Genomic DNA, 19,829 nt, shown 5'->3' with positions numbered 1-19,829 from the left:
GAAACTCTTCATTTATAGGAAAGGCATAAGGAAGTGGGTTGTTTTAAATTGCACTAATCCAATAAATACAGACGAAAGGTTTTTATCAGCGAGTTTTTATTTTGGTTCTATTGTAAAGCTTCTGTATACCCTATAAAACCAGTAGACTAACATGAGCTCGTTAAGGATCGTGCATGGCACCAAAGGGAACTGCTGACTGTGCAAAGAAATGTTCATGAAAACCATAAACAAGGCAGAATGTGGCAGGAACAGCTCAGCGCATTTTCCCAAGAGCCGTTTGGCTTCAAAGACACAGAGACAATTTCCCATCTGTCCTTTGTAATAAACATATAAAGATAAACATCGTAGTATTCTGGTCGTACATGTTAATTGATTTTGCTAGTTGTTTTTAAAGCACAAGGAGTCGTGTAATGTGGTTATCAGTGATTATGGATAAGATTAATCAATGATGTCATGTGTCTCTATAGGAGGACAGGGCTGTAGGGTGGCAGGTGGGAGAGGAGTTGAGGGAGCTCGAGTCGCCATCAAACACCTCCTCAGACACAGACAGCCTGAAAGAGAACCATTTAGCTGTGAGGAAACCAAGCTACAGTACTAAGGTACTGTCTGTTTGAAATGATTTGGTCTGAGCCTGTTAAACAAGGATGTCCACATCATAGTTAAGTGCATATACGGGTTACTCAGTGATGAAAGATTTGTTATCATTAAATCACCCCAATCATGTTGTTAATGTGCATTTACACCGATGCAAACAGGATGAGCAGTGGCGTGGAGAAGCACTCAGGGAGAGATTGAGACATCAAGAAGATCATTTAAAGGTAAAGTCAAATATTTTAATAAATAATTATTTTTTTAAATACCCATGTTTATTATAAGAATCAATTTACCTGAATATAAAAAGTCTTACATAAATTACTTACTGTATATTATCCCATCATGTTATCTTCATATACGTGACCCAGGACCACAAAACTGGTATATTTGTATTAATAGGCAACAATACATTGTATGGGTCAAAATTATATTTTTTATGCCAAAATTTATGTCCAATGAAGATATTGTTTTTTTAACAACTTTAAAGACAATTTCTCAATATTTCGAGTTTTTTTGATTCCAGAATTTTAAATTGTCGCATCTCGGCCAAATATTGTGCTTTCCTACAAACCATAGAACAATGAAGATGTTAGCTGAAGATGATGTATAAATCTTTTTTTACCTTTTTATGAATCCATTCAGCCGATCTCCGCATCTGGCTGTACCACTTTTAGCATAGCTTAGCATAATCCATTGAATCTGATTAGACCATTAGCATCGCGCTAAAAATTAACCAAGCAGTTTTGATATTTTTCCTATTTAAAACTTGACTCTTCTGTAGTTATATCGTGTACTAAGTAGAGCCCGACCGATATGCATTTTTTGGGGCCGATGCCGATACAGATATTACAGAGTAAAAAAAGACCGATAACGATATATCGGCCGATATTCATTATGTGCATATTATAGTACAGTACACATATACTACAGTATATTATACTACTACAGTACTGTACATAGAATACACTATATACATTAACAGAATATACTATATATAAATACTTTTTGCAATGATCACTCTATGATCACGCCACAAATGTGGTGATCAAACACTTAAAATGACGTGACAAAGATATGTAATATAGGCAGGTGTGTTTTAAAGTTAACAATAAACTTTATTATCCAAAATGATTCTGATATAAGTGCACAAAACAGTAAATTTGACTTATTATAAATAACTTTAAAACACAAACAAAACAAAATACATAGAACTTAAACCATTGTCAGTTTTAACGAGAATAATGTTATATTGGGCTTATTTAAAAAAAATGAAAACTTATAAAGTCATTGTTTATTAGCTTTAGAGTAAGTTAGGGACTTCACAAATTAATTAAAAACTTACCGTTAAGACGACAATGCTTGAATTACTGACAACATACTGATGTAGGCTAATGTTTAATGTACTGCACAACTTTTTTATAACACGAACCCACAGTGTTCTGCCGGGACTTTAAACTTTTATAAAACTAAAGCGTCTGCTCTCCGCCTCTTTTATTTAAGAAAGGGTGTAAAGTTGCGCGAGCTTATTTAATCAATTGCTTTGAAATGAGCATGTAACAGCACAAGCAGCTGTACTCCCACAGACAGCGCGTCCTTTCTCCGCTCCGCGTCATTTCTTCCGCTTGCGTTTGAAACAACTCGCAAGTGGACAAAAAAGACTGATTAAAACCACCAAATGTAAACAGGAATGTGTCTCTCTCGTCCACTTATACTCCAATCGCCCAAAGCGCGTCTTAATACCAGGTGTAAAATGTTTTGAAGAAACCGCGTGACTGCCGCGGCCGCCATCTGAACTGAGAGACTGACTGAAGTGAAGGGGGTGGGGGATTGGCTGATGTCACTACAGTGAGTGACCTGAGTCGCCATTAGCAACCAGTAGGGCGCACTCTGCTGGACAAACAAGTACTTACATCTTTCAAAAGCATTTAATGTGTTCTGTAAGGAACGTTCATATCGGCTTCATATCTGCGGCTAATATGCCGATACAGATATATCTGCGACATGCTCATATCGGCCGATAAAATCGGCAAAACGATAAATCGGTCGGGCTCTAGTACTAAGACTGACGGACAATTTAAAGTTGCGATTTTCTAGGCAAATATGGCTAGGAACTATACTCTCATTCTGGTGTAATAATCAAGGACTTTGCTGTCGTAACATGGCTGCAGGAGGCGCAATGATATTAGGTTGCGCCTGAAAGTAGTCCCCTTGGTAACTTTCAATAGCAGGGGACTATTGTCAGGCACTGCATAATATCAATGCGCCTCCTTTAAATAGGAAAAATATCGAAACTTTTTGGTTATTTATGAGCACGATGCTAATGGTCTAATATGTCACAAGATGCATGAGAACCAATGAGATTCAAAGTTATCGACATATAGCTGCCATATTTAAAATTGCAGCGCTGATCTGTATGTTTACAATAGTACAAAATGCATTTATCACTAAATAAAATATTTTTAAAAATTCTCACAAATATATCATTTTGCTTTGGAGGACATTAATTAGCCCACTGGAGTCATTTGGATTACTTTAATGATGGATTTACATATGTGATTTTTGAAACTTCACCACGTTGACCCCTATATAAGGAGATAACATAACGGCATTATTTGATATAAAATTAATTATTTGCGTTTAAGTAAAGTAAAAAAGTCATATAAATCTGTGATGGCATGAGGATGAATAAATTATAAGAGAATTTCATATTTGGGTAAACTATTCCTTTAACAAATTAAAGGTGCATTGTGTAACTTTTAGAAGGATCTCTTGACAGAAATGCAATATAATCTACATAACTATATTATTAGTGGTGTACAAAGACCTTACATAATGAACTATATTGTTTTTATTACCTTATGAAACATACACCACGGGTCTCCTAACATGGTAATTGCTGTCATGTTTGTACATTAGCCCTAATGGTGCGTTTACACCAGACGCAGAAGAGGCAGCAAGCATGAGTGAACTACATGTTAAGTCAATGCAAAGACATGAATAGGTCTCCTGCAGCACGGTAAGCGAGAATTGTGCGTACTGCGCCAATTGACAGTTGATGCATGATCTGCGCGAGTTAAAAAATCTGAACTTTGGCATATTTTTGCACCACGTTAACCAATCAGGAGCTTGCTCTAGCAGTGACGTGATTACAGGAAGCAAGCGGAGGCAACGGAGGACAATCACCATCGCTATACGAGACATCTTTGTACTTTTTTTTTAAGTTATATTTTTTGGCCATTTTTGCCTTTATTTTTGACAGTAATTCAGGAGAGGACAGGAAAGTACAGGGAGGAGAGAGGGGTACGGGATCGGCAAACGACCACGAGCCGGAATCGAACTCGGGTCGCCGAAAGTGCGAAAGCACCACACGTCAGAGCGCTGTCCACTACACCATCGGCTTTGACACATCTTTGTACTTTTACAGGAATTAAAAGGATCTTGTTTGGAAGAAAGTGAGTGAGTAGGTCGAACAATCTGGTAATTTCTCTCAATTTTAGCTATATAAGCCCCTCCAATGACGCAAATTTTCACGCTAGATTTTCCACACGCGAATGAAGCGAGTAAACTCAAAATGGTCAAGCGTCCAACTCTGCGAATAGCGCATTTTTGCCGCCTCTTCCGCGTCTGGTGTGAACGCAGAGTCAGTGGACAAACTGCTCTATTAATGGAGCGCGCTTTGTCACTACGTTGTCTCAGACGATGATAACATGTTTGTCGTGTGGTGGCTACCGTAGCTTTCTTATGCGTTTCGAAAGGGAGGTGTGAGCTGTGGACTGAGCCATTGGTTGCAATTCAAAGTCTCACTACTACATGCTACTAAGAATCTACAAAGTAGACCTTTAATTAAAAAAATATTATTTTAAATGATCTACTGCTTTAGACATTGAGTTATTATTTTTTTAGATCTTTGTATGCTGCTGTCTATCAATATCCAGGTCCAGCTGCGCAGACGCATGTTCTCCCAGCAGGAAGCTCTGAGTCAACGCAGACTTCAGGCGGAGGGCACCATCGAGGGTTTGCGCAGACATGTCGATAAGTTGGACCAGCTCCTGAGCGACTCTACCAAAGACCAGGAGGGATTCCTCAGTAAAAACGGCATTGTTAGCAATCAGGTCCGCTGAAATATTTGCATTTACTTGGTAGCAGCCTGAACATAAATGAAAAGGGAAGTTCTAATTCATTGCCTTCATTTGTGTCAGATGATGAAACCATGTGGTTACGAAGGTGGGCAGATCTGGTCAGAGGAACCGTTATAGACGAAAAGAACGTTGGGAGCTGCGAGTCACATTAACGTGACGGATTCAATGTGGACGCCCTCGGATTCTTGTGTCGGTCACAGCAGCGACTGGAGGAGTCTCAGGCTTGTTTAAACCAAATTGAAGTTGGATGGCTTCAGCACTTTCCATATACAAATGAAGGAACTGAAACTCGAGCTTAAAAATGCAGTGAAGTTTAACTTTCTACCTCACTCGGCATTTTTGGCTGTGGTAGAGATTATTTTTATTTATGTGCCTCGATCACCTAAAAATTATTTTCTGTTTACAGGCCAAAATAAAGAAACCAGAAATAAGGTTTCGTATGTTATAATGCAATAACAATGCTCACAATTTAAATGTGAACAGGTTTATTACATATTTATATATATATATTTACTATCAAAATAACCTTGTATTCATGATGCAGAGTATTTATTACAGCACTTCTGTACGGTTTGTCTCGAAAAAAAAATACAAATGTATTCATCTTTCCATTATGTTGTCTACTAGTTCCTCCCAACAGGTGCGTTTTATCTTCATTGCTGATATACTGAAGTATAGGTTTCTGCGAACAAAAAAGGGGCGTTTCCCAATTTTGGGCCATTTTCAAACTGGGATTAGGCATTTTTAACCATCCAATCAAAAAAGTACATAAGCCCTGAAAAGCCATACATTATTTTTTTAACACCTATTTCAATTTGAAAACGCCCCAAATCTGGGAAACGCCTCTTTTTGTTCAGCATAGACCTCCTTCTCAAAAATGCATTTGGGAATCGCCCACTCAATTTGAGCCAATCAGACAAAGAGGTGGAAAAACACCTATTTGAGTTTAAAAACGCCACAAAATTGGGAAACGCCTCTTTTTGTTCCACAGAGACCCCCTTCTCGAAAATGCATTTGGGAATCGCCCACTCAATTTGAGCCAATCAGACAAAGAGGTGGAAAAACAACCATTTCAGTTTAAAAACACCCCAAAATTGGGAAACGCCTCTTTTTTTGTTCTGCATAGACCCCAGTCTCGATATACTTGCAGTCAATTGTATGTTTGGACAAAAACACTGTCTACAGTATTGTCTTTATTAACATAATTACAAACAAATCTCACTTACAGAAGACATACTCGAGTTCAAGAGCAGGTTAATTTTTGCCGTGTAAAGATGTCATTAAGACATGAAAAAGCAAGACAGTAGGAGCGAAATAAAAATGGACTCTTACAAAACAACTCCACGTCTAAAATCTACCATAATACACAAATGTAATAGAAAAATCATATTCGGAGTGTGTCATTTTGCCTTTAAACCTGTTTAACGCAGATGTGCGTCTATGTAAATAAACAACTGCTGGTTGCATCAATAGCCCATTATATAAATCGATGACCTGATGAGCCGAGTTTTCCCACAATGATGTTTCACATGCTTCTTAAATTTTTGGGATGTTTATAACTCCCGCTGGATCGGGGAAAACCATGATGCCTTTTCAAAGCAGTCGTATCATGCGTCATGCTTAAAAAACCTTTAAGAAACTCATCTCAAAGCGTATTACGATCAGTGTTTGGAAATAAATTTAATGGAATGCTCTCGACAAGGCAAAATCACTATTGCAATTTATTACAGGTTAATCTTATTTTTTGATAAAAGCTACGTGAGGATTATAAATAAAAAGGGCAGCACATCACGGTCAACAAAAGCAAATCATAAGGCAAGTGAAATCGTAAAAACAATATATGTTGATATGATGAGGGCTTGCAGGGCCTGAACGTTTGGTACATGGTCCCCAAAAAAATTACAGATTACGTCGGTCCGTTTCACAAAACAACTAAAACTTGACTTTGAAATATTAATGGATGCTCGAAAACAGACCATAGAGGATCTAAACCTTGCAGTACGACACACTTACAGGGACGGTTCACCCAAAAATGAAAATTATTTCATTTACTCACCCTCATGTTGTTACAAACCTGTATAAATGTCTTTGTTCTACTGAACGCAAAACAAAAGCACCATTTACTTCCCATTGTAGTAAAAAGTACTACTATTGAAGTCAGTGGTGCTCAAAAAGAAACATTGCTTAAAAGAAACGAATAGAGGTTTGTAACAACGCAAGATGTGTTTTTGGGTGAACAATCCCTTTGTAATACAAAACAAACTCCAGGCCCTCAGAAAACCAAAATTAAATCTGCAAAAAGTGCGAAAAACATTCTTCAGGACAACAGTTAGCGAGTTAAAACGACTGCGTTTAACTACTAAATTATTTTTTACAATGGCCATTCCATTGAAATTTTTCTTTCGAAACGATACTAAAGTTGTATAGTACATGTATAATATTTCCTGAATAGGTACAAACGGGGATAAATATTTGGTGATTTGATGTGAAACTCACTAATTTAAAACAGAATACAATATTTCAGTTTTAGATTCTTTTAACAAAACAAAAATGTTACATACAATGTCCTCCTGATCGCTTCTGACATCACGTCAACACCAATATTTCCATTTCATTTACATTACGCTAGCATTCAGACAGCTCCTGTACACGAGATGTTTAGTTTATAGTTATGCACATTATGTCTGTAAAGGATAAACCCAGCTTTTCTTCAGTTTAGCGACGATCGTCTTCTCTCTTCGGGATTAGTGTTCGGCGGGGATCTGTCCTCTGTCCTCGAGTGCTTGCTCGGAGCACTGGGATGTGCGCGTATGACAAAGAAGCAAAACGAAAAAGGGGAAGACAGAGGAGATGGGAAGGAGAGCAGGAAGATGGAGGGAATTAATGATGTTACACGTCCATCACTCAGAGCCATCTGGCCCCAAACTCCATGACCAATCATACAGGAAAAGGGAGGGGCTTTTAGATATAACAGGGAGAAAGCTGGGAGGGTATAAAGGGAGAAAGAGAGAGAATGAAGTCTCCGTGGTCATTAACAGCTGCAACCCTCTTTTGGGGGCTGTGCATCGCTGCTGAGGCGGCCACCCTGAGGAGCGGTGGGCTTATGCTGGACCCCCGACTCGGCCGCGTTCAGATCCAGACTGCCGTCCTGGATGTTCTGGTAGATCTTCTTGGCTGCTTCGAGGAACGCGTCCTCCACGTTCTCGCCTCTGTTGGATGGAAATATACAAAGATGCTAAAATAGAACTAAAATATCACGCTATATAGGCATTGTACAGATAAAGCGAAAGCACTTACGTTTTTGCACTTGCCTCCAGGAATAACAAACCTGTAAAAAAAATAATTAAAGAGGCGTAAGCGAGATCGATGCAATAGACGTTTCTAACATGCGACCAAAAAAACCTTACCGTTTTCTTCAGCAAACTGCTTGGCCTCTTCATACGTGACATCTCGCTGGGCTTCTAGGTCTGCTTTGTTACCGATTAGAATGATAACCTGAGGAAACATTCAGATTGTCACATCTGAAAACCAAATATACACCATATGAATCATTTTGCATGTCCTGTTCCCAAATGTAACAAACTTACCGTATTAGGGTTGGTAAGATTCCTGGCATCGGTCAGCCAGCTGCTGAGATGGTTGTACGTGCTTCGCCTGCAAACAACGCGCATCTGATTAAGCATGAGAGAAATATTTAACCATCTGATCGAAGCTGTGATGACAACATGTGTCTACCTGGTGATGTCATACACCATGAGGGCCCCGGCGGCTCCTCTGTAGTAGCTGCGCGTGACAGCGCGGAATCTCTCCTGGCCCGCCGTGTCCCAAATCTGAAGCTTGACCTTCTGCCCGCTAACTTCGATTATCCGTGTGCCGAACTCCACACCAATTGTATGAGGACAGTCGGCCATAACTAAAGACACATCAGAGTATGTTACATTAACATATATGGCAGATGTTTTATGCATAGCGACTTGCAGTGCATTCAATCTATACATTTCTGTAGGCTTGTGTTTCCTGGGAATTGAACCCATGAGTTTTGCATTGGTAATGCAAAGAAGGTAACAATTGTAGCCCAATTGGTACAGCACTGTGTTAGCAATGCAAATGTCATGGGTTTGATCCCAAGTAACAGAGATAATGATAAAAAAAATCTATAGGATGAATGCACTTCCAAATGGATCAACGTAAACTGATCTACTGAATTAATGGTTCATTACATTTTAGTAATTTGGAAGACGCTTTTATCCACAAAACGTAATTGTTTTCCAGCGGTCTTCATGCGAGGTTTACATAAAAAGTAGGGAAACAATAGCGTTTGAGGCTCTTGATGTGTCATTACTAGGGGTGGCACGGTTCACAAAACCCTCGGTTCGGTTCGTATCACGGTTCTATGGTCACGGTTCTCGGTTCAGTATGGTTCTTGTTGTTATTTTTTTAACACTCCAGAAATGTATTATCTTATTAATGTATTAAATATCCATAATTTAGGATACAGTATTAAAAAAAGTTATAGCATGTAATCATGCACAAACTGAATTTGACTTTAAGCACATTATTGGGAACATCCCTGAGGAAAGCCAGGTGAGATTTTGACACAGCGAGAGGGAAGACATTGATGATTTCAACATGCTTTTCATTTATTTGGCAAAAAAAAGAAAATGTGTATTGCCATCTACATGAACTTTGTGTGCATTTTTAGCACACAAAGATAACTTGCATTTATCAAAATGCCAACTTCAGTGTAGCTTTAAGATTTATCACTGAGAGGCTGCTTAAATACTGCAGAGAGAATATGTGAACGAGAGAGAAACATAACGTTTACACCTGTAATATTTAAATCCGTCTCTTTTGTCCACTTTTGACCATTTCTGTCCTGATTAACTGTTACTTTAAGGGGCAGTTTATGAAATAAGATCGCGCAACTTTCACACGCTAGCAAAATGAAACTACGCGGAAATCAGCCGCTTTCGTTTTATCAACGAAAGGCTAAAAATAGCGCTGAATATGAAAAACAGTGTTCATTACCTCAGATTAGATAAATGGTCGGAGAGAAGGCTGTCGCGTGTGGCTGTATCTATTGTTTTATTTCCGCTGTCATCATAGGTAACATGAAATAAAAAATGTTTCCACACACCAAACTTATACGACGCTGGCGCATCCTCCAACTGCGGGCAGACTTCTTTTTCTCTCCCTCTTGCCATTTCTACACGTAACATGACCGGCAGCACTCACTCTCCACACCAGTCACCTCTTCTTTCGCGCTATTCGCGAAAGGGGAACACGCTATCTGAGGTCACATACAGGGCACGAGGCTACATACATTGCGCATGCCATGAACCGTTGAACCGTACGACACACACGCGCTCCGAACCGAGACAAGCTAACCGAACGGTTCGGAATTTTTTCATGAACCGTGCCACCCCTAGTCATTACCATGTACAGAACTCTTATTATTCATCTAAGCCTAGGTAAATACAGTTTCACATTCTACGGCACCTTTAAATAAGCATAAAGTATAAACAAGATTACTTTTTGTTAAGCCTGCATCTAGAGATCCACCGATGTGTCAGCAAATAATTGCTATCTGTAAAAGATTGACCGAAAAATAAAGAATAATTGGCCGAGTATTCGTCAATTAAAAGGGAGCAGGAAATGCATCAAACTATGCTGAGTGTAAAAAAAGAGTGTTAAAAACCTCACCAGCTTGATGTTCAGTGTTAATAGTAATTAACAATGTTATTCATTAATAAAACTTTAATTTTTAAAATTTTATTTTATTTACAGATTTGTTTAGAATGAAGACCAGCTAATTTGAAACAAATTATAAGGGAGAGATTATATTACACTTTTTCATTAATTGTAATTATCGGTAATCAGTATCGGCAGACATCACTCCTAATAATCAATTACCAGTAGAGAAAGCATCGTTGCATTTCTACCTGCTTGGTAAAAAAGTAAGAAATACTGACAATGGGCCATTTAATTATTTGAAAATAGTGCACATGCAAGGTGATAATATGGCATGACACGAAGTGTGGGTGTGCATTGTTTTCGGATGGTTCAGTGGCCCATTGTCAGTATTCCTTACTTTTTACAAAAAAAGAATCAACACCCATGGAACATTTCCCAGCCAATCAGAAGTAAAGCATTCAACAGCCCCGTGGTATAATAAGGAATAATTGGTGACGGGCCAAGGAATTATTTGAAAATAATGCACACTCAAGGTGTTAATACGGCATGATGCGAAGAGCATGTGCTTTTTTCCCCCCATATAATTCAAAGGACCGGAGTCAATTATTCTGCTTATACAGTCTAATGCAGGGTTCACCCCAGATGCAGTAATGGCGGCAAGTGCAAGTGATTTACATGTTAAGTCAAGGCAAAGACGCGATTAGGCAACTTCCGCGCGAACTGAGCGTTGCCGTGGGAGACGCGCGAGTTGAAAAATCTGAACTTTGCAGGATTTCCATGCCGCGTTAACCAATCAGGACCTTGCTGTAGTAGTGATAGTAGTGTAGTAGTGTTACCACAGACATCGCTCTGGTGGTTATGTCAAGACGTTTGACAGGTCAGGTTTATCAAAAAGAATGTGTTTATCGAAAAAGAATGCATACCTGTTAACATTTCTCAACCAATCAGATTAAAGCATTCAACAGCCCGTGGTATAACAAGAAAATAATGAAGATTACTCAATGTGATGAATAACACTCTCACAAATAAAGGTACAAATGTTGTCACTGGGACAGTACCCTTTCAAAAAGGTACACCTTTGTACCCAAAGAGTGCATATTAGTACTTTAAAAGGTACATATTGGCAGTTCAAAGATTAATATTTGTACTTAAATGGTACATATTAGGACCTCTTTAAAGGGCACTTCTCCAGTTTTGTACCTTTATTTTTGGCAGTGTATACACAACATGCATGGTGTATTAGACTGCACCACGGATGTCAATGGAGCCCTTGTTTTATTGTAATTCACAATAATTTTATTGTAATGGCACTTACATTTCTTTTCTGTGAATTGGTGGAGTAAACACGACTTTCCAACCCCCATGTCGCCTGTAAAAAACACCAAACAATTGGGTACAATTCTGACTGATTACCAATAATGGCATTGAAAATATAGGAATTGTTTTATGGGTTACTTACCAATAATGATATATTTGAAAATATAGGAATAGTTATAAGGTGCAGTCGTCATTTTGATGATCTGAAAAGTAGAAAAATTATACACACTGTAAAACACAAAAATATACTTGATAGTAACTATACAGTAATGAAACATGAAATCACGCGTACTATGATACAGCAGCTATCAGCTGACTGCCCCACTATTGTCTACAAAGGCACATTTCCTTTTCCTTAAGTGGACCCAGCCTTGGCATTAGCCTAGATCGAGACAAAGGGATCCATGCAGGATTTATTCAACACCGTACAGATAGTAGGTAAACACCCAGGTAAAGTAAACTGTAAGGGAGACAGCCCGAGTGGAACATGACACTGAGTTAAACCAGTATAAACACACCGTGACTGCAGCACAACAAGCAGCAAGCGCCATCATGTCTAACTCGTCAGCTAATCACACAGTCATGTCAAGGGTTATACAGATGTATACAACACAACATCTTATCCGAATCACTTCAAACTAACGGATTAACCACTGAAAACGCATTTTTGCCGTTTATCAGCGAGTAAATGCGTAAAGGTTGCGCATGAAGAGGGCTAGTTAGCGTTAGCTGACCTCGCGCTGAACCAAACCCTCGGATGCTAAAGCTAACAGCTGCTTCTTCCAAAATAAACCATTGAACGCGTTAAAAACAGTGACATTCGTTAGTACGCGATTAATTTGAGATATACGTTGAATATCGTGCTGTTATGAGTGTAGTTTTACCTAATATATAAATTCAAGTGGTTATGGAGGCTTGGGTTGGTTCTCGTGTTGAAGCCGTCCGGCCGCTTTCTTCCTCTAAGCGCTATGATGATGATAAAAACAGTGAGAGCAGCGACCTCTACGGGAGCAACTGCACACTACACCAGACACACTTCACACAGAAATAAGCATTTACGAACGGTATTATTGATGTAAACGTAATTTTAGCTTTGAACTAAACATTTACACAACATATTCTGAATGTTAATATGACATCGATAGATTACTTTGTGCCTGAGGTGGATAAAATGATTTCCGAAAGAATTTGCAAATCCGCATTTCACTACAAATAATGACTCATCTTTAGTTTTTGACAGAATAACGTATACGTGTTAAAAGTATTAGGCTTTGTTAAAAATTTAATACATTCGACCCTAAATGTGCAGCTTGATTAATAGCAGTATTAAAATTAAGAAATACTGCGTTGTGTTTGGTGTGTTCGACGTCATGCAGTGCTGCGCTGAACAATCAGCGTGACATCAAAGCACCGCGAGAGCTTTTCAAGAACGTTGCTTTCGAATCGCTCTCGCGGTACTTTGATATCACGCTGCGCTGATCACGCCACCTTTTGACTCCAGAAAGAAAAGTGGGATGTGAAGGAGGAGTTTCATAACCAAACGTAACACACCTGTGTAAAGGGTGTTGCTGCTTTCAGAATCAGTACCTGCGGAAGCTCCGTGCTCAAAACACAACTTGAAAGCTGTAGTCTTTGCTGATAATATCTAAATCAAGGATTTCCCCAAAAGGTAATGCGTATTTCTTTAAATTTAAGTTAAAGGCTAATGCAATGTCATTGATATGCTATAAATAGAATATTGTTTTTTTTCAAGCGCAGTCCTCATATAATGGAGTCTATTAAGTATTGTCTCCTGCATCACGGCATAAATATTTAATTATTATCGGTGTTATTTACTGTTGTTTATGTACTTGCATTTTAAAGTTAATGTTTAAACTTTAAAATGAAGGTGCTATATAAGGATTTTTGCAGCTTTGCCAGGTCGCTGCAAAATAATAAAATCATTTTTGGATAGCCATTGGTTTTATTATTATTATTTATGTTATTATTATTATTATAAGTGTACTCGTTTACTTATTTTATTTTTGGTGCATTATAAAATGATTTTGAATGACATAGACCTATATAAATATTGCTGATTATTGTAACATTTGTATTAAAGGGATATTTCATCCAAAAATGAAAATTCTGTCATCATTTACTCACCCTTACGTTGTTACAAACCTGCATACAATTTTTTGTTCTGCTAAACACAGATTAAGATAATTTAATGTTTCGATTTTGAGCACCATTTACTTCCATAGTAGTATTTTTCATACAATGGAAGTCAATGGTGCTTCTGTTTCCTGCTTGATTACAAAAATCTTCCTTTGTGTTGAGCAGAACAAAGAGATTAATTCAGGTTCTCTGTCTACAACATGGGGGTGAGTAAACGATGACAGCATTTGTATGTTTGGGTGAACTATCCCTTTAACCAAAGTCAGAGCTACCACCAGAGTAAGATTTTACTTTTTGTATTATCAACACCTGAACACCAGCATACAATCCAGAGATGGGTAGAAGAACAGGTAGGTATTATATGCCACACCTCTACCACAAGGAAAAAGATTTGTCCCATCTTGTTGTTTTTTTCCCTATGGGGGTGGAGATGTTTGCGTTAGGGCGTGATGAGCCTAAAGTCGTACATACCAGGAGTGCAGTCTGATTGCGGAACTCGTACAGAATGTTTTAGACAGAAAGAAAACGCCTTTTGTTTGTTATTTCCTGTGACATCTTTATAAACAGTAATAAACTGTACTTATCGAAAGGAACAAAGCATAAAGCCTCTTCCTCTATTTTGTTCTTATTTCCAAAGAGAGAGAGACGGTTTAGGGAAATTGTGGAAGGAATTTGTGGCACGCAATGAACATCTGTTGTGTTAACAGTATTTGTTCTTATCTGCCGACAGCATCATGGTGAACCACCCCGAGTTCCAGAAGGCAGGTAAGCAGACGGGCCTCCAGGTTTGGAGGATTGAACATTTGGATCTAGTGCCCGTGCCTCAGAATCTCCATGGTGGGTTTTACACGGGTGACACCTACCTTGTTCTCAATACCATCAAGCAAAAATCTGGGAATCTACAGTATGACCTTCACTTCTGGATAGGTGAGATTGTTGTGTGTAAACCTATAATGTCCTCTTTGAGTGAATGGTGTAGATTTTGATAATTTATGTTATATGCAGGTGATGCTTGCTCCACGGATGAGAGCGGGGCAGCGGCTATTTTTGCCGTGCAAATGGATGATTTCCTTGGAGGAAAACCTATCCAGTACAGAGAAGCCCAGGGATACGAGTCAAAAACCTTTGTGGGCTACTTCAAATCTGGTCTTAAGTACATGGTGGGTAGACTGGAGACGTCATGTTTGGATGCACATGAAATATAAAATAACAAAAGATGGCATTGCATTTTCGTTTAGCAAGGTGGAGTTGCTTCTGGATTTAAACACGTAGCTTCAAACGAAGTGGATGTCAAGCGCGTTCTCCACGTGAGTGGAAGACGGGTCGTCCGGGCCATTGAGGTACCGGTGAGCTGGGACAGCTTTAACCGGGGTGACTGCTTCATCCTTGATTTGGGAAAGGTGATTTGAAAGACGTGAAATATGGGCTCATTTGCATTTTCTTCCATCATTTATTTTCCATTACGAATAAAAATATGTTTCATGCTTTGGGCTTCAGGAGGTATACCAGTGGTGTGGTTCTAAGTGTAACCAATTTGAAAGACTGAAGGCCACCAACGTTTCCAAAGATATTCGTGATAATGAGCGCTGTGGGAGGGCAAAACTTGTTGTGTGTGAAGAAGGGTCTGAGCATGAAAAGATACTATCGGTGAGTATAATATGAAGTTATTTCGCTTCGCTAACTTCTAGACTAGCACGTTTAGACTCTTCAACATCCAAATGTTTTGTACTATATGTCAGATTCTTGGACCCAAACCTGATCTTCCTGATGCGCAAGTTGGTGAAGACACGAAGGCTGATGTTTCCAACAGGAAGATGGCCAAGTTGTACAAGGTAATGGTAGCTTTAAATTCTGTAGTACCTCTAGCTCAATTGGTAGAACATTGCATTTGGGAATGCAAAGGTCATGGGTTAAATTCCCAGGGAACACGCATACTGATGAAATGTATAGCTTAAGTGCACTGTCGCTTTGTATCGAAGCATCTACCAAATGCATAAATGCTAATTGTTGTTTAGGTGTCAGATGCCACTGGAAGCATGTCTGTCACTTTGGTTTCTGGAGAGAACCCCTTTTCCCAAGGTGATCTACAGTCAACCGACTGCTTTATCTTGGACCATGGCTCCAATGGCAAGATATTTGTATGGAAAGGTCAGTGTGGTAGTTCAATTCATTCAAAATGTAGAGATGCCTTCATCTAACCGTGACCCTTTTATTGCAAACCTTTGAAAAAATACAGGAAAGGATGCTACTAAAGAGGAGCGAAGCGCAGGGATGAAAGTTGCAGCGGACTTTATAAGTCAAATGGGCTATCCGAAGCACACCGAGGTCCAGATCATCCCAGAGAATGGCGAGACTCCTCTCTTCAAGCAGTTTTTCAAGATCTGGCGCGACGTGGACCAGACAAAGGGTCTGGGACAGGCTTATGTGCCTAACAAAATCGCCAAAATCAAGAAAGTGCCATTTGATGCATCATCTCTGCACAAGTCTGAGGCCATGGCTGCACAGCATGGGATGGTGGATGATGGAAAAGGCGAGAAAAAGGTAATTCTGGTCATATTACAGTGTTCAAGTACCATATTGACTCTTTAATGGACCGTTTGTTATATGTCGTTGCTTTGGAAAGGTCTGGCGTATCGAGGGATCGGACAAGGTTCCTGTTAACCCATCTCTCAACGGTCAATTCTATGGAGGAGATAGTTACATCATCCTCTACACCTACAAACATGGAGGACGCCAAGGCCAGATTATATACATATGGTAAGACACTTTTGGAATCCATAATATCCTTTCTAATTGCTTAAACTAAAAAAACAAACACATCTATGGATTTGATCCTGAGCCAAGGGCTTTGTTTGCTCGTGTTACATAAGAACTCTCAAGTTACAGAACGCCATGGTCTGCAAGCTGGTTTGTATGTTAGTCAATAGACTGAGTAATCATCACTGTAAGGGGTCATTAATCGGAGATGTTTTGCCCATAGGCAGGGTGAGGACTCCAGCCAGGATGAAAAAGGAGCTTCTGCTATTCTAGCTGCACAGCTTGATGCTGAGCTCGGTGGCGGTGCGGTGCAGGTGAAGCACTTTCTATTCAACATTTGCATAGTGGAATATTTGCTAGCATAAATTTAAAAAAACTTCTAGAAATTATGATAAAAGCATTTCAGAAAAGCTTTGTTCCAGTGTCAACAACAAAACTCTTTGCGTTTTAAAAAAGATGCCTAATAGACGTCCAAACACTATAACATTTTTAAAGATGTCTAACCATAGCCAGAAAAAAATGAAGAAAAATAAATAAAACCAAACACTTTGTAATACTTTAAATTGTGCAAATTAAAATGTGGCCAATGAAAACACATCAATTTTACAAAAAGGTTAAGGCACATGATCATTCTTTTAAAATGGCATAAGGCTTATTCGACTTCAATGCGGCGCCACAAGAACAGACAGCCGGATGACGTCAAAGTCAGAAAGAACGATTTAAAAGCAAACTCTTTGACGTCATCTGGCTGTCGATTCTTGCAGCGCCACATGAAGTCGAACAAGCCTAACCCCCCAAAGCATGATGCTACCACCCCCATGCTTCACAGTAGGGATGGTGTTCTTGGGATGGTACTCATCATTCTTCTTCCACCAAACACGTTTAGTGGAATTATGACCAAAGAGTTCTATTTTGGTCTCATCTGACCACATGACTTTCTCCCATGACTCCTCTGGATCATCCAAATGGTCATTGGCAAACTTAAGACGGGCCTAGACATGTGCTGGTTTAAGCAGGGGAACCTTCCGTGCCATGGATGATTTCAAACCATGACGTCTTAGTGTATTACCAACAGTATCCTTGGAAACTGTGGTCCCAGCTCTTTTCAGGTCATTGACCAGCTCCTCCCGTGTAGTTCTGAACTGATTTCACACCTTTCTTAGGATCATTGAGACCCCACGAGGTGAGATCTTGCATAGAGCCCCAGTCTGAGGGAGATTGACAGTCATGTTTAGCTTCTTACATTTTCTAATGATTGCTCCAACAGTGGACCTTTTTCACAAAGCTGCTTGGCAATTTCCCCGTAGCTCTTTCCAGCCTTGTGGATGTGTCCAATTTTGTCTCTAGTGTCTTTGGACAGCTCTTTGGTCTTGGCCATGTTAGTAGTTGGATTCTTACTTATTGTATGGGGTGGACAGGTGTCTTTATGCAGCTAACGATCTCAAACAGGTGCATTTGTAATAATTTGTCATTCCAAACCTTTGACTTTCTGTTGCAGAACACAAAAAAGATATTTCGAGTAATCAGAAAAACATCTGTCCCTATTGACTATTTTTATTAAACTATCCCAACCCCAATGTTGGACGTCTTACAAGTTAGGAACATATGTCAACGCAATTTAGTAACACAAGCTTGAACGTTAATGTTCGATGATGTAGGTGCGAGTAATTGAAGGCAAAGAACCCCAGCACCTCATGAGTATCTTTGGAGGGCAACCGATGGTGGTCTACAAGGGTGGAACTTCAAGAGATGGTGGCCAATCGCAGACATCTGATGTGCGCCTTTTCCAAGTGCGTGCCAACCCTACTGGAGACACACGAGCTGTTGAGGCAAGTAAAATAAAAACAAATGAAGTCACTCATTACCCCTCATTTGTAAATGTATGCAAACACATTTCTCCTTGGACGACTGCTATTTTGTTTGGTTTGCTGAGACAGGTCGATGCTGTGGCCTCAAACCTGAACTCCAACGATGCCTTCGTTTTGGTGACTCCATCTGGCTCCAAGCTCTGGCTGGGTCAGGGAAGCAGCGATGCGGAGAAGAACGGAGCCAAGAAGCTTGGCAGCATTTTAGGAGTCAACCTTTCTGAGATCTCAGAAGGAGCAGAGGGAGGTGTGTACAATAATCCTCATTCCTGATGCATGAGATGTTGCTGGAGAAGTGGATAATACTTACAAAATGACCAAAACCAAAGATTTAAGCCATTATGCTACCCATTTGTGCACAGGTGACTTCTGGAGCGCTCTCGGAGGAAAAGCCGATTATCGCACATCTGAAAGGCTTAAAAACAAAATGGACACTCATCCTCCTAGGCTCTTTGCATGCTCTAACAAAACAGGACGGTTCATTGTGAGTTCCTCGCCGATGTTGACATGACATAAAATTACTGATTGTCCACATCACTGAAATGCACCCTTACATTATTTTGTATCTTCCAACTTTGTGATTTGTTATTGTAGATCGAAGAGGTGCCAGGAGAGCTGACCCAGGACGACTTGGCCCCAGATGATGTCATGATCCTGGACACCTGGGATCAGGTAAACGCCTGAATAACAAATATTTCAAAAAAATAAACCTAATGCTCTAACATGCTTCTCAAATTTTGTCTCCAAGGTCTTTGTTTGGATTGGAAATGAAGCGAATGATGAAGAGAAAAATGAAGCCGTGTCTTCAGGTGAGGACTTACCTAAACAATCCCAAAACGGTATTCAATGGTTTATCGCTCACTGACATTTATCCGTCTTTTTTCTCCTCAGCTGCCAAATATATTGAATCAGATCCTGCCAACAGGGATAAGAGGACACCGATTGTTACAGTGAAGCAGGGATTTGAACCTCCAACCTTCACAGGCTGGTTCCTGGGCTGGGATCATGATTTCTGGAGCTCTGATCCATTTCAACGAGCCATGGCTGGTTTGAACGTGTAATCCAGTGTCTTCTTAAAGCTGAGCTGAATGGGTTGTGTCTTTACATTTTAATGTAAATGCTTTATGCTGATTGTAAGCAACTGTATACTACAAAAATTGGTGTCAACAGAGTCATTTACAAAACCATTTTTATTCACACAACATTATGTACTTGCTCATAAGACTGTTACATCCATTACATCTGTTTATTAAAATGTTAAAAAATGCATTAAACAAATTTTTTTACATTCTATACACTTTAAGCA

At 39.4% G+C, this 19,829-nt stretch overlaps 3 protein-coding genes across 3 annotated transcripts; 2 read left to right on the top strand and 1 right to left on the bottom strand.

Annotated features, from left to right (window-relative positions):
• Positions 1-237: 237 nt before the first annotated feature.
• LOC141358769 (centriolin-like) lies at positions 238-5,105 on the top strand. The gene is made up of 5 exons (XM_073860382.1): positions 238-318; positions 468-599; positions 756-818; positions 4,530-4,706; positions 4,794-5,105. Exons 1-5 carry the CDS (start codon positions 238-240, stop codon positions 4,848-4,850), a joined length of 510 nt encoding a protein of 169 aa, XP_073716483.1. The 3' UTR covers positions 4,851-5,105.
• Positions 5,106-5,906: 801 nt separating this feature from the next.
• rab14 (RAB14, member RAS oncogene family) lies at positions 5,907-12,776 on the bottom strand. Its single transcript, XM_055200595.2, has 8 exons — positions 12,629-12,776; positions 11,887-11,947; positions 11,743-11,796; positions 8,469-8,646; positions 8,321-8,387; positions 8,141-8,228; positions 8,031-8,061; positions 5,907-7,942 (listed from the first exon to the last, which is right to left on the bottom strand). Exons 2-8 carry the CDS (start codon positions 11,936-11,938, stop codon positions 7,765-7,767), a joined length of 648 nt encoding a protein of 215 aa, XP_055056570.1. The 5' UTR covers positions 11,939-11,947; positions 12,629-12,776; the 3' UTR covers positions 5,907-7,764.
• A 481-nt stretch (positions 12,777-13,257) lies between these two features.
• Positions 13,258-19,820, top strand: gsnb (gelsolin b). The gene is made up of 16 exons (XM_055200585.2): positions 13,258-13,413; positions 14,632-14,828; positions 14,907-15,061; positions 15,140-15,301; positions 15,399-15,548; positions 15,641-15,733; positions 15,917-16,049; positions 16,138-16,442; positions 16,525-16,658; positions 16,882-16,972; positions 18,317-18,487; positions 18,596-18,770; positions 18,886-19,007; positions 19,118-19,195; positions 19,272-19,332; positions 19,415-19,820. Exons 2-16 carry the CDS (start codon positions 14,636-14,638, stop codon positions 19,582-19,584), a joined length of 2,193 nt encoding a protein of 730 aa, XP_055056560.2. The 5' UTR covers positions 13,258-13,413; positions 14,632-14,635; the 3' UTR covers positions 19,585-19,820.
• The last annotated feature ends 9 nt before the right edge of the window (positions 19,821-19,829 follow it).

Source organism: Misgurnus anguillicaudatus, chromosome 22 (genome assembly GCF_027580225.2).
Source record: "Misgurnus anguillicaudatus chromosome 22, ASM2758022v2, whole genome shotgun sequence".
Classification (NCBI taxonomy): Eukaryota; Metazoa; Chordata; class Actinopteri; order Cypriniformes; family Cobitidae; genus Misgurnus; species Misgurnus anguillicaudatus.
Note: the sequence above shows the minus strand (reverse complement) of the source record. Positions and strands in the feature narration are given on the sequence as shown.